Here is a 14,256-nt window from a genome sequence, read left to right on the forward strand (position 1 = left end):
AACAGCTGTATGCAGACTGGTGAGCGAGGGTTGAATTTTTACTTTTATGGACTTCGACTTCCTTTCTATTTACACATGCCACTGTTTATTGCATCGAACCACAAGCAGTGACTTTATCACTGCTAATTCAGAATTTTGAAGACCACTGCTCGCGAGCAAGTGAACTAAATGAGTTGCTTTGAATTTCTGGGTAGGATGAGGACAACCGCACAAGTTCGCCTTTGGTCTTAGGAAACTGGTTGACGCAGCGGTTGAATAATCGGAGGTGTCCGATTTAACAGGCTGTTCTCTTTCTGGTCACGCTAAGTTCTTATGTACACCACCCGAGCTCTCCGTGAACCGCTTTCAGGCTAAGTGCGCATTAGAATGAGCTAACTCATTCATGCCAGATTGAAGAACGCTAGAGTGCACGACACAAGCAATGACACCGCCACCGGAGAGAATGTATTGCTATAAAACGGTCGCAAGCGCTACGTGATCGAGTATTCTTTTTCAATGTCTTCCAAGATGAGTTTTTCCGATATGTCGTACTCAACGGGACCGCCTTCTTGAGTTGGTGGAAAATGTTTCGCTCTGAAAAACAGAAAAAAAAAGAAGAGAACAATACACCTCCATGTAAAACATGTTTCTAAATGATGGAAAAGACACCGATACTTGCATAAATAACACGGGCGCTTCACTCATTTTCTGGGATGTTTGTCTCTGACCGTTCTCTCGCAAACTAGGGTCGCTGGGTAGTCCATGGTCGAATGGGTATGAGCATCGCGGGCTGTTGTGCTGGTTGGTTTGAAACCAACCATTGGACCAACTTGGGACGCTGGGTACGAGGGTATGTGAACCTTCAGTGAACCTCTTTGACGCCAACTTGGGTCTGTACCAATGGGTACGCGCCACATTTCAACAAACCTCTTTGACACAAACATGGTAGTTGTTGTTTCCTATCACGTATGTGGCTGCTACCCCCTATGGAAGAGTGGCCAAGAAATGAATGGGTTATTCCAATTTATAATGAAGAATAAATTTCCGAATATCTATAGACCTAGCGCTGTATAACGTAGAATTGTCTGTTAAAATAAGATCAGTAAAGTCAGATGGAATGAATTATAGTTAATTTATAAGTACAAAAAAGTAAAATATAAAATTTATCAGGGCGTTCGGTAGGATTCTGTAAGAAATGTTTGGACAGCGGAGCAAGCGTCCCTGCGGCTGAATCCGAAAGTGGGGGCCACAAATGAAAGAATATCAGGTTCTGTCAAATCCAGGCCAAGTCTTTCAAAAGGTATTTCCAATATTCCTTTTCCTGCCACAGCAAAGCGGCGACAAGATAGAAGGAAGTGATGTATTGTCTCATCCTCATTACAAAACCACCAGAGAGGGGACGGAACCAAACCCAACCTCTGCGAGTAGAAATTCAGGGGGGGGGGGGGGGGGGGGGGATGCGGCAATATTGTGGAACTTGGTCACAGGGTATGCGCCGCACTTTATTTCAAAAAAAAAAATATCCTTTAATGTTTCTCCGGTGCTGGGTGGTATCGAACCGCGTCATACTATACAGGGCATTCATTTTTATGTTTTACGGAATTTTTAGAAATCGCCTGTGGCAGATAGTATAATTCTTATCATTGAGGTGGGTTATTCGCTGAGGCGGACATAAGTAGCATGAGAAATCTAAACACACATTCAACTAATTAACAAAAATTCACTAATTAACTTATTAGTTAGTTACTTTACGACACATTGCAATTTACGAATTGTAGCCGGTGAGCTTGTTAGGAGTATCCACTTGGAATAAATTTCCAGAATGACACCAGTTTGGAGACCTGACCATTCACAGTCGTGCCCCAAATGTGGTCATGACTCATGCTCTCTTTATCACATGCTCCGGTTGTGGCCAGCCCTTAACGCCTCTCCACCCATCACGAGAGAGCAATGGCGGGAATCCCTCAAGAGCAGCAATCTTGACATTCAACTCCAGGCTGTCCAGAGGGCCCACGACATCGCGGCGGGACTTCGTCTCTCGGTCCCATCGTGGGCGGAGCCACCGACTTGATGGCTCCTCTAGATCTCAGTTCCTCAGGACTCGCATAAAGTTCTTGTCACGGTGGTTCTTGTCATGTCATGCCACAGGCGATCTTTAAAAATTCAAAGCTTAGTTTTGAACACCCGCTATATTTAGACAATATTCCGACACGCGTCACACGCGGACTTCGCGGCGGTGCCGCTGGATGGCGCTGCTGCATGGTCCGGAGAGAGGATACCGGCTGCGTACACGCCTCCTACATGACGTGTTTGGGTGGTGGCAATGCGCTGTGTCACTGCAATGCTTCAATGCTAATTAACGTCGACATTCCTCGCGAGATGGGTGTGCCGAAAATGCTTTTATTGGGGCAATTACCGCTTGAGTCAAATTCATATTGCGCCTTCCCGATTGGTCTACCCTGTCGTTAACTTATGCGAGACACCGCTCAAGTCATAAAGAGGCGGTGAAAGTTTGGGCATCAGAACTGAAGTGTAAATTACAATAACTTTCCGGCCTTGATGGATTTGAACACAAAGCGCAGTACCGCTTACTCAATGCATTGCACTCAGTGCACCGAATACGTAGGGAGTATGTATTTGATGCAGCTATATTTTAGTGAATACGTGAATAGCATACGTGAATATCTTAGCAAACATCTACAAGGATTCCACAGCTACCTTGATTCTCCACAAGAAAAGTAGAAAGTTACCTATCAAGAAAGGGACCAGGCAAGGAGACACAATCTCTCCAATGCTATTCACTGCATGCTATAGAAGAAGTATTCAAGCTCTTAGACTGGGAAGGCTTAGGAGTGAGGATCAACGGCGAATATCTCAGCAGCCTTCGGTTTGCAGATGACATTGTCCTATTCAGCAACAATGGAGACGAATTACAGCAAATGATTGAGGACCTTAATCGAGAAAGTGTAAGAATTGGGTTGAAGATGAATATGCAGAAGACAAAGATAATGTTCAATAGCCTGGCAAGAGAACAAGAATTCAGGATTGCCAGTCAGCCTCTAGAGTCTGTAAAGGAGTACGTTTACCTAGGTCAATTACTCACAGGGGACCCTGATCACGAGAAAGAAATTTACAGAAGAATAAAATTAGGTTGGAGTACATACGGCAGGCATTGCCAAATCCTGACTGGGAGCTTACCACTGTCGCTGAAAAGAAAAGTGTACAATCATTGCATTCTACCGGTGCTATCATATGGGACAGAAACTTGGAGGTTGACAAAGAAGCTCGAGAACAAGTTAAGGACCACACCTAGAGCGATGGAACGAAAAATGTTAGGCGTAACGTTAAGAGACAGGCAGAGAGCGATGTGGATCAGAGAACAAACGGGGATAGCCGATATTCTAGTTGACATTAAGCGCAAGAAATGGAGCTGGGCAGGCCATGTAATGCGTAGGATGGATAACCGGTGGACCATTAGGGTTACAGAATGGATACCAAGAGAAGGGAAGCGCAGTCGAGGTCGGCAGAAAACCAGATGGGATGATGAAGTTAGGAAATTTGCAGGCGCAAGTTGGAATACGCTAGCGCAAGACAGGGGTAATTGGAGATCGCAGGGAGAGCTAGGCCTCCGTCCTGCAGTGGACATAAAATATAGGCTGATGATGATGATGACGATGATGATGATGATATTTTAGTGAGAATATACGACATGAAATTTTGAGCTTTTTTTTCTATACAAGCGATGCTGACTGTACTCATGAGCAAAGCAACTCATTATTGCACCCAGTAACTGAATCAGTAACTTTCTGGGTTTTGTTGTCGTTACTGTTATGATTCGTCACGACACAATTGTACGCCACAGCATCTTAGATTGGTAACCAAACATGCCAGCGGCAAGCAGCCTAGCATCTGCGTAAACTAATTTCCGGCAAGTCGACACATACCTCTCTAGGTGTATAAACAATGCAAAATAACCTGGCCTACCTATCTTGTAGACTGTCTGCCTTGTTGAAGCTTCGTTGTGCATCAGCGGCGACCTCGGCGGCGTCAAGCTGGTGACCTAAATAAACGAAAAGCAGCACTAAAATCAACATAGACGACGGATAGCTTCAGACATTAAATTCAGGATGTGGCTTGAACAGCGTTTCTCAGTTCCACACAGAGTGAAAGTGATTCTCATTATGATGATGATTCTCTGTACATATGGCACATACCCACCGTGGGAGATCGGCCAACAATTTGGCGGTTTGGAGCAAATAGATTTTTTTTAATTTGAAAAAGATAGAAAGAAAGAAAACAAAGGAAGATAATTTCTACTCGATGTTCTAATTAATCATTATAATTGACTATTTTAGGAAGGCAGTCGATTCGAATCAATGATAAAGTTTTGCATAGCAGTGCAAACATTCTGGTGGCTGTGGTTCTCTGGTGTCGCATCCACATCTTCTTCTTTCTGGGGTATTTGGTGCCAAAACCAGTTCTGATTATGATGCACGCCGGAGTGGAGGGCTCCGGATTAATTTTGGACCACCTGGAAATCTTTAACGTGCACTAAAACGCAAGCGCACGGGCGTTTTTGCATTTCGCCTCCAGCGAAATGCGGCCGCCGCGGCCGGGATTCGATCCCGAGATCTCGTGCTCAGCAGCGCAACGCCTTAGCTGACTGAGTCACCGCGGCGGGTGCATCCGCATCGAGAACTTCTGAGTGTGCAGCGTTTGGACAGACACAAGTCTTAGAGATGCGGGACATGGCGGGAAACTAGAGCTGCATCTGTCCCGGTGGTCACATGCGTACTAAAACAGCATCTATAGGATGCTGTTTAGTATTTTTATATAAGTTACGTTGCTCAAAACTTAGAGTACTCGCGATAGCGTCTAACGGCTGAGAAGTGTCAACACTACTATTGGATTGTCGATAACCTGTGAAGACAGACGAGAATCTCTGTTTCAAGAAATCCCTAATTGTACAGCCACCAATCCCACAATCTTTGGCTTTCCAGTAGTGACTTGTAGGTGGCGCCACTTTTCTCTCTACACATATAACTGCAGAAACCTCTATATATTCCAACAAGCAGAGTGATAGTTATACTCACCACCTCCAAAGATTGAATGTCCTTTCTGGTGTGCAAGCGAAAATGACAAAAAGGGAAAGGCGATATCGTCAGTTGCATACGAAGCAATAATACGACAAGTGACGCCTTTGACATGCCTACCTGCTCCCGCTGGTTCGCTTGATGAAACTTACTGTAGTCGTAGCTTGCTTTTTTATCCTGAAGATAAAGAGTGAAGAAACAAGGAGATATACGTTTCAGCTTTTGTTAAATATCGAGGAGGAAGGGAAGGTTTTCGTTGCTGCGAAGCATTGCTGCTCCAGATGCATGCAATTTGCACTCTCAGTAATTTGACATACATTGCTAATTTACTCGCCTCATTTACATTAATGCGATGGTTAGCGTATAGAATTTCTTAGCGCATCATGGTATTTCCTATGCGACAGCGTTTACATGTGGCGCATTCCCCTTCCTCCGAAAGAAGCCGGAACATGCTTCCGGCGATTTACGTTCCGGTTGTGAGCGGAGGAGAGCACACGGCGGCAGCCGCCTCACTGTCTCCCTCGATGCGATACGCCAGCGTGTATAAGCACCGCGTGAGGCGACTTTCACCGTCTCGAACTAGCCTCTCCTGTCGCATTAATGCGATACGCTTTCCTGGCGCATTACTGCCGTTTAGATGGCTGTGATGAGCTAGAACTGTGATGGGACGCGCCACTTGTCGCATTCATGTAAACCCAGCTATTGCTTCTCCACGCGTGCGGAATCGCTGAAGTGTAGTTAACGCATAGAGTGCACAAGCCACCTGCAATTCCTATCGGTATCTTACCACCTCAACACCCCCCCCCCCCCCCTCCCTCCTGCCCGACACGCTTTCTTCAAAGGAAAAAAAATATAAACAAGAAGGAAATTGTAACGGTGTAGCGGCTTCATTTTGTGCTTTGTTGACAATAGATCTGCCCTACTTTCCCCTTTGACAGGCGACACGAAAAGCCATTTGCTCAGAAGCGTACTGGTAGCTGTGTGGCTGCAACGTTGTTCCTCGGCACGTGACCAAGAAAAGGACTGTGTGTCATCTCAGCTCTCTCGCCGAACTGAGTCCTCATCTGGGCGCGATGACGTCCGGCCGCTGCCAGTCCAGCGACTGGCTGCGACTGCGACCTGACCTCGGAACCCGTGCTGCGACTGTGCGGCTTGTAGCGATGTCCCCCGCTCCTCGAGCCTGCCACGGCGGCCTCCCAAGGTATTGACGCCCTGCGCGACGTAGTGAGGAAGGGCTGCCTTCACTCCGCCGAACCTTATGGTTCAGATATGTATATAGCCAGTACAAGAAAAAAGAGAAGGGACAGTAAAGGGAAAACGTGAAACACGGAAGAAATAATCACATGTAAAGGAAGACTTAAGGGAATAGAACGGTGGAAATCAAAACAAGGCAAGGGTACGCAGGGAGATGGAGATTTAATAAATGACCAATACTGGTTTAACAAGGTATATGTTTTGGGAGCCGTCCGCTTCAGAGACATTCCTTGCTAAAGCACTGTAGAGGGTGCATGGCAGGTACCAGACACGTACAGGGTGTATGGTGCAAGAAAAAAAAAAAAGAAGGAAAAGTTAGGTGAATGAGGTAATGAAATAAGTGGTAAAAAGTGCATTATTTTTAAAGAAATTTATGTTGACATAGATGCTGTAACGGCAACACATTGAGTTATCATTCACTGGGGTGAAGGATCGTCCACTTAGTGTTCGACATAAACGAGGACTATATCACTCAACTGAATTTGTTGCTGTTTATTCAACGGATAGAATGGCCACGAGGGCGACCGACGACAACACGCGTAAATGACTATTCTGATGAAAGCACTATCATAAAGTTAAAGAAACTTACACAATTTTTGGAGTGATGAATTAAAAGAATTTTTTTTCGAAGCGAGACTGCAACCTATATATACCTGCAAAACAACATTGAGCAGTGAAGCACCTATATACCCTGTTTCTTAATGTTTCATAGAAGTCAATAGAGTAATCGCTTTACGGGTGCCCCACGGCTTCGTTCCATCGTACGTTATTCTAATCAATGCGTACGAAAGCTTCCGTATTCGCGTAATGCTGGGTAGTGCATTTAGAATTAGGATGAGCAATAATTAGCGCATCATTAAATTCAGTCTGTCTGCACAAGCTAACCTATAAGTGAATGTCCGAAGCGTTAAGGGGAAGTCTTTTAACTCGCCGGAGATTACCTGCGGCCCCCACGTTCCAACGATCGCGTCGGTGGCAGTTGAGGCCTGCCGAGCGCCGTGAACTTCCCTGCGTCGCTGAAGAGGCCGCGCTCGAAGGAGCCTCTGAGCGGTACGGCCGACTTGCCGGAGTCTAGCGGGCCGCCCACATCTTGATGCGGACCTTTCAGCGCGGTCGTCTTCGTAGCCGTCGAAGGATCGTGGCCCGTGCTAAAGCTGCCCAGGTTTTCGGCTTCGATGTCTTCGAGGATGCCGTCAGTCATTTGCTCGATCTCCCTGATCTGGCTCTCGAGGTCGCCCTGCTGCTGGTGGTGGTCGCCGTGCTTGCGCGTCTGCTCGTCACGGGGGTCGCTCAGTCTCCTGGCTTCCGCCTGCAGCTTGGGCATGGGGCTGTCGGCTCGCATGGAGTGGCGGCGTTCGCCGGACGTCGAGGGGACTCGGGTCGTCGTCACGACGGGCACTCTCGAGGACATGGACGCAGGAGGAGGGGAGGGTATGGCTGACCGATCGTCGACGGCTGGTCGCGGTGGAGGCGACGAGATGGGAGGACACAGGGGCGTCGGAGACAGCAGGGCACCGTTGAAACCGTGGTCGTCGCTGCGACGGGGTTGGCCGAGTTTGTCGAGCAGTCGCGTGGGACTATGCGCCGGAGAGCCGTCGGAGTGCGTGCTCCGGCCGGCGCCCATCGCAGAAAAATCCACCTGTGAGAGAGGAATCGTGAATGCGCTTGCAGCGGGAAGTTATCACTCAGGTTCACTTCCTGTCATCGATTGGAAACGCTGCTTAAAACAACACTGAGGCAACGCGGAAAGACGACCAAAAAAAAAATAAAAAATAAAAGTAAGGTCAGTTTATGTGGCAAATCTTCCGTGTCGAATCAAATACAAATATTCGAGAAAAACGACCCCCGAATATCAAATCGAATAGTGAATACGTTCTAGATTCTAAACAAGGTAAATATAACGATTATGTAGAGTCCCTTTGGTGCAAAAAAGGAAGTAGACTTATTTGCATCATTTAGTAAATGAAATAAAACATGTCGCAGTTTCGCCCGAAAGGCGAAGCATCGATTGCGATAGCAAATTAGTAGAGAGGTATCGGAGTAGGGATAGTGGTTTTATCGGCTGCATAAACTTGGACACATTCGCTTACTAACTGAATTAACAATCGTGGTGTCAGCGCGCACAAGCGAGCATGAATAGATCACACTGAATGACCGCAGACAACGACTGTCAGAACGCTGGCAGCCACCGCAGGTTCGCGCGGTCTATCGCTTCAACGGAAACTGAGCGGCGAATGCACAGCGCATACAAAGGTCCGAGCCGTGTGGAGATAAGAGACGGTGCGGGCGACCAGCACCGCCGGGCAAAGTGCAGACGAGAAGTTGTGGGCAGAGGAGTAGCTGCCCCCCCCCCCCCCTCCTCCCTCCCCGCGTTGCTTGCCCGCTTTGTTGCATTCGCGTGGGAGATTGAGTGGCAAGATACGCCTTTGGTGCCGGAGCACAGCGCCGCTCCGCCTCCCTCCCTCCCATACCCCCACGGCCTTTCGCGTGACGGTCGCGTTTGCTTTCCGCCGTGCGTTCGCTCTCCTTGATAGCGCGCGGGTGAGTTCGCCCTCCGTGATAGCGCGCGTCCCCCGCGCGCTTTCGCTCGCGCATACGGCGCGCGGCGACGATTTTATCGCCCTTGGAATCTATACGGAACCTCACGGTGACGACGACGGCGACGGCAGAAATCTGGTTGAAGTGTTCATATAATTGCTATCGCAATAAAAATTGTCACTCACCGGTCTGCAGCACGAAGCTACAAAGGAACCCCATACGGGTTTCTCTCAACTAAGGCTTCGTCGTTGAAGAAAAATTGAACCTGGTCCGAGGATTGGTTCTTTATATAGCTTCATGCTGCTGTCGGATGGATGACAACTTTTGCTTTCATAAACGTTACTCCTCCTTGGGGACTTCCTCGAAACTGATATGCCATCATTTTGTACATGTAACGCCATTCACAATTGGACGTCCGGCTGGTCAACCGAGGAGCTTGGAAGTGAGAAGCAGCTGGAATGTGATCGTAACTGACCCGCCATTACAATGTCAGCAATGAAACAGCAGCAGCACGCCAGCTGATGCATGTATACCGCAATGACCGTTGCGATGCAAGGGGATGCAAACATGGTGACATTGTACAAATAAGGAGTTGCTTTGCCTTAATCAAGAAAACAAATTCATAAGCTATATATCCGAAGGCGATGCTTCAACTCATTGAGCAGCAGTTAGGTTACTCAGTGCGTTTGTTTAGCAAATGGTACTTCTGCACCGCAACCGCGGCTCCCAGTTGGAGCAGACACTACTTGCATCTGTCTTTATCCCTGTAGACTCCAATTGCTGTTGTTATTCCCTCTATTCAAACATACAAATATTCGTCAACGTCAAACTGTGGATGATCGAATACGAATTGAAGAGCAAAAATTATTCTATGCGTATTAAAGATTTCCTGTATTCACACATCCTAAACGAAAGGTGCCTGTGCCATCTATCGGAGCTTTTTAATTGCCTTATCGCATTTGTCAAAGCACCGGGTTCTTACAGTAGTTTACATCACATAGTAAAAAAAAAAGCTCTTTGTATTCGCCAGTTCACTTGCAGAAATGCGAGACCATGCTCAGGTTCCTCAGGCTTGCTGTAGATACTCGATTTCAAATACATTTAATTTGACGTTCCTAAAGCGTATAGGTCATTTATTTAGCGCCTTTATCTACACTTGTAAGCCGATGTCCATGGGCGCAGAAAACGTGGCTACGCCTCTCGGCAAAAATCTTGGTTAATGTCGATACGCTGTGTACGAGATATTTGCGCAAGTTATTCCACGAATATTTCAATTTAAGGATAACACAAACCGTCCAAGCGTTGCAGCTTGTGTAGACGTGGATACATGTTCTTGCTAAATAGTATAGCGGGATAACAGCTTTCGCTCTATTGCGAGGTCATCGTCACACAAAGTGGGCCACCCTCGCGCATTTTTACAGCGGAGCTGTTATACGCTATACGTTCTGGCGGTTTGCGTGCGGAGGCAAAAAAAGGTGGCGGCCACCCCAGAGCTCAGGACCAGCCGATCCTGGTGAAAAAAAAAAAAAAACGGGGATAAAAGCACATCGCCAGGTATGCCCCAGCTGCATTTAAAAGCGAGAAGTGTCCAAACGTATTGTGATAAAAAAGTCACAGTTTCGCCCGAAAGGCGAAGCATCAATTGCGATAGCAAATTAGTAGATAGCTATACGGAGTAAGGATAGTAGTTTTATCGGCTGCATAAACTTGGACACATTCGCTTACTAACTGAATTAACAAGCATGGTGTCAGCGCGCACAAGCAAACATGAATAGATCCCACTCGACGACAGCAGACAACGGCTGTCAAAACGCTGGCGTAAGCAAGCGCAGTAGCAGCAGCGAGCGAAAGTTCGTGCGGTCTATCGCTTCAACGGAAACTGAGCGGCGAAAGCACAGCGCATAAAAAGCTACGAGCCATCTGCAGATCGCTTTCAAGATACGGTATGGGCGACCGCCCGCAGCCGCGCAACGCACGCAGTTGGTGGCAGAGTAGCAGCCGCGCCCCCTCACTCCCGCGCTGCCTTCCCGCTTTCCTTCTTTCGTGTGCGAGACTGAGTCGCCAGTTCCCCTTGCGCCGTTGGTGTCGCAGCACAACGTCGCCCCCGCTGCCTCCCTCCCATCCCTCCACGGCTTTTCGCGCGACGGTCGCGTTTGCTCTCCGCCGTGCGTTCGCTCTCCGTGAAAGCACGCGTCCCTCGCGCGCTCTCACTCGTACATACAGCATACAGCGCGCGGCGACTATTTTATCGATCTTGGACTTCATACGGAACCTCACGGTGACAGCGACGACGCCGACGGCAGATATCTGCTTGGAGTGTCCATATAATTGCCATCGTAATAAAATATCGTAAAACCGGAATAGATACTGTTTAGTATGGATTGCGGTTTGACGACGTAACCTTATCTCAGTTCCCTTCCACCTGTGCAATGGGTATAGGCCGCGTGCGGTGACCACTGCGTAAGAACAGCGCACGTACGAAGAACACCGTCGTGAACAGAAGCGGGAATGTGCGCGGCGATGGCGGGCGGCACGTAATACAGACGAAGGTCGTGCCGCAAACGCCAAGCGTACGCACCTTTGGTTCCATCACCCCTACTGACTCCACTCCCATCGTAATTAGACTTGTCTCGGCCAGACGGAAAGTGGTTCGTGGCGTTTCCCTTGGAAAGATTCGGCATTCAATGTTACACAAACATCAGTGCGCCCACGACGTGTCAACAGCACGGATCTATCCATAATTTTGATTTGGGGGGGGGGGGGGAGGTGGGGGATGTTATCAGAACGCGGGGGGGGGGGGGGGTTGTGGATACGAAGTTATTGCTTATATCTTTTTTTGAGCGAAAGGTGGTGGGGGGGGGGGGGGGCGAGAGGTTCCAGAGGCTGGCGCTCCTTTTACCAAGTTGTTTTATTTAATTAAGGCTGAACGCTCTTTGTTAACAACTGGTGACGAATAAGCTGATAATTCGCAGAAGTACACTAATTAATCTTTTAAGCAAGCATATTAAACCACATGTTACAAGGGAGTCCGTCCTTGTTGGTGCATGTCGAGCTGATGTTGTTGCGCAAAAAACACAACGAAGGTGGAGACAGGCGGGCACGAACCATGGCCAAACGCTGTCTAGAATGCCAAAATGTGTGCCTCGTTTTGCGGGATTATAAATTCAATACTATATTTAAACACGCCAGGCATTCTGCCATCATGTTAGAAAATTCCAAGAATATAAGGGACAGCACTTAGAGTTTTCATTTGATTGCACAAAGTTTATTTTTTTTTATGGAGAACAAACTGAAGCAAGCTCTTAATCTACAAGTCTTGATAGAACAAGGTGCAGACCTTTTCAAAACGAAGTACAATATCATTTTGCACGAGAAAAAGAAAGAAAAAATTAAGCAGAACAGACACGGAGCAGCCATATACCTTAAACAACACAATTAAAATATAACAACGGTAGTAGTTCCTAATGGAAGAAGCAGTATCGTCATTGCAGCTGATGACAAAGCAGGGAGCATTGTTTTGAAGCGAAGCTTGTATTTTTGAACTTAAACTTAGCGCGCAAACACCTAGGACGGACCACAAAAGGAAGATACGACACACACTGGCACTGTGCGTGTCCAACATCGTCAGTGTGTGTTGTATCTTCATTTTGTGGTCCGTGTTACGTGTTTGCGCTGTAAGTTTAAGTTCAGAATTATGTACCAACTAGGCCCAAATGAAGTTTTACTGAAGCTTGTATTGGCTCACAAGTTTCGGTGGCGTTGTAGTCCCACAAAAACTCACGTGTAGCGCATACCCGCATTGCATACGCGGGTATGAGCCAGGGATATGCGGGTATGAGCCGAGACAAGAAAGAAAGAAAGAAAGAAAGAAAGAAAGAAAGAAAGAAAGAAAGAAAGAAAGAAAGAAAGCAGGTGCGAAGAAAGCTGCGCCGGTGCCGGATCACGTGACGCGCGCGGCCAATCAGGGTCGTTTGGTGTGTCGCGGGGAGGGAAAGGGAAGGAAAGGGAGTTGGCGCGCGCTCCGCCGGGCTTCCGTCGCCTCAGATCAGTTTCGGCGTCCGGATGGGAAGGCCTCGCGTGGTGCGTTCCGCCGAGGAGCAGGCTGCGTTTGAGCAACGGCACCGCGAACTCGCTCGGGAAAGGGCTCGTCGTCGAGGTGCCGATTCTAGCGTGAGGGCTTCCAAAGCCCAGGCAAAACGTCAGCGAAGAGCCGCGGACCCCGAGTTGCGGGATCGCAATGTTGAGGTCACACGTCAGCGCCGTCTTGCCCTTCAGGAACCCGACAACGGTGATGCACGCCTCGGCAACGCTAGCGCGAACTTCCCCGGTGTGACGGCCAGGTTTCAACGCGAGTTTCTCAACTGGAATTTAGTAGCCAGCTGCAGTGTGTGTGACTGCTTGCGGTTCGAGCACAACGTGGTACTCGTCAGTGCAATTCATTCGGAGGAACACCAAAGAAACACACGACAAGCTTCGCTTATCCCCATTTCCTCGACAGGGATGGTGCTGCTGATTTTTTTCTCTTGATCTCGTACGCAAGCATTAGCAGCGCTTGCTGAGAAGCCTCCAGAATACCGTCTGTAAATTAAATACTCGGCCACCATGTTGTCCTCCAGCTGATGTTCCGCACAATTGAGAGATACCTTTAAAATCAGGATTCTCCTGCTTTGAATGAAAGATGACATGGAATAATGCGAGCTCTTAAATGGCAGATTTCTTAAAGTGATTACCACAGTGCATGGGATCAGTGTAATTTTTTTTTTCAGGATTAGTGCCTATCTGTAAAAGGGAGGGTGGGGTTGGTGTGGAATAATATTTTTTCGGGGGGGGGGGGGGGGGCTGTCGGGATCCTCCTGGAGGTGGGGATGTATAAATCCCTGGTCAGTGGTCGTGTTATGACCTCCCATACAGCTCCACGGGTCATCCACCTTCACAGAGTGGAATGGCTCTGAATTTTTTATTCCTTTTCCTTTCTTTTCGTTCTTCTTGTTACTGCTGCTGCGTTGCACTTCTCGCCACCTTACCTGCGCCGTTCTTTATTAATGTGCCACATATGTTCTCCTCCTCTTCATATGAGTCGTATGTTTTGTGCACATCGACTTTGAACGATACGCCCATTCTGGCTGGCACTGGCCATTGTTCACCTCCACTCGTTCGTTCCACGACACCACACTCAAGGGATCGACTAGAAAGGGCCTGCCCTATACACACACGCTATATACACACGCAAAATGAAGAAAAAAAAATATGGAGTCTCACAATGGTGCAGCCCTTCATTTCCCGCGTTTAATTAACTTCAGGTATCCAATGCGGGCTCGCCTCTTTAGCGAACACCCATCCGCTGATAGCCTTCACCAGCTTCGATCGCGCCCACACAAGCCGATACTCGGAA

The 14,256-nt window shown here is 48.0% G+C and overlaps 1 protein-coding gene across 1 annotated transcript in view; it reads right to left on the reverse strand.

The window, feature by feature from the left end:
• The window catches only part of LOC119461936 (uncharacterized), a 189,516-nt gene continuing 175,260 nt past the window's right edge, over positions 1 to 14,256 (reverse strand). Inside the window, exons 6-11 of the mRNA XM_037723300.2 lie at positions 7,268 to 7,965; positions 6,044 to 6,284; positions 5,193 to 5,249; positions 5,073 to 5,097; positions 3,964 to 4,039; positions 1 to 573 (exon numbers count right to left, since the gene is read on the reverse strand). Of these exons, the coding sequence (XP_037579228.2) occupies positions 471 to 573; positions 3,964 to 4,039; positions 5,073 to 5,097; positions 5,193 to 5,249; positions 6,044 to 6,284; positions 7,268 to 7,965 (1,200 nt within the window). The 3' untranslated portion in view covers positions 1 to 470. The remainder of the gene's footprint in view (positions 574 to 3,963; positions 4,040 to 5,072; positions 5,098 to 5,192; positions 5,250 to 6,043; positions 6,285 to 7,267; positions 7,966 to 14,256) is intronic.

Source organism: Dermacentor silvarum, chromosome 8 (genome assembly GCF_013339745.2).
Source record: "Dermacentor silvarum isolate Dsil-2018 chromosome 8, BIME_Dsil_1.4, whole genome shotgun sequence".
NCBI lineage: Eukaryota > Metazoa > Arthropoda > Arachnida > Ixodida > Ixodidae > Dermacentor > Dermacentor silvarum.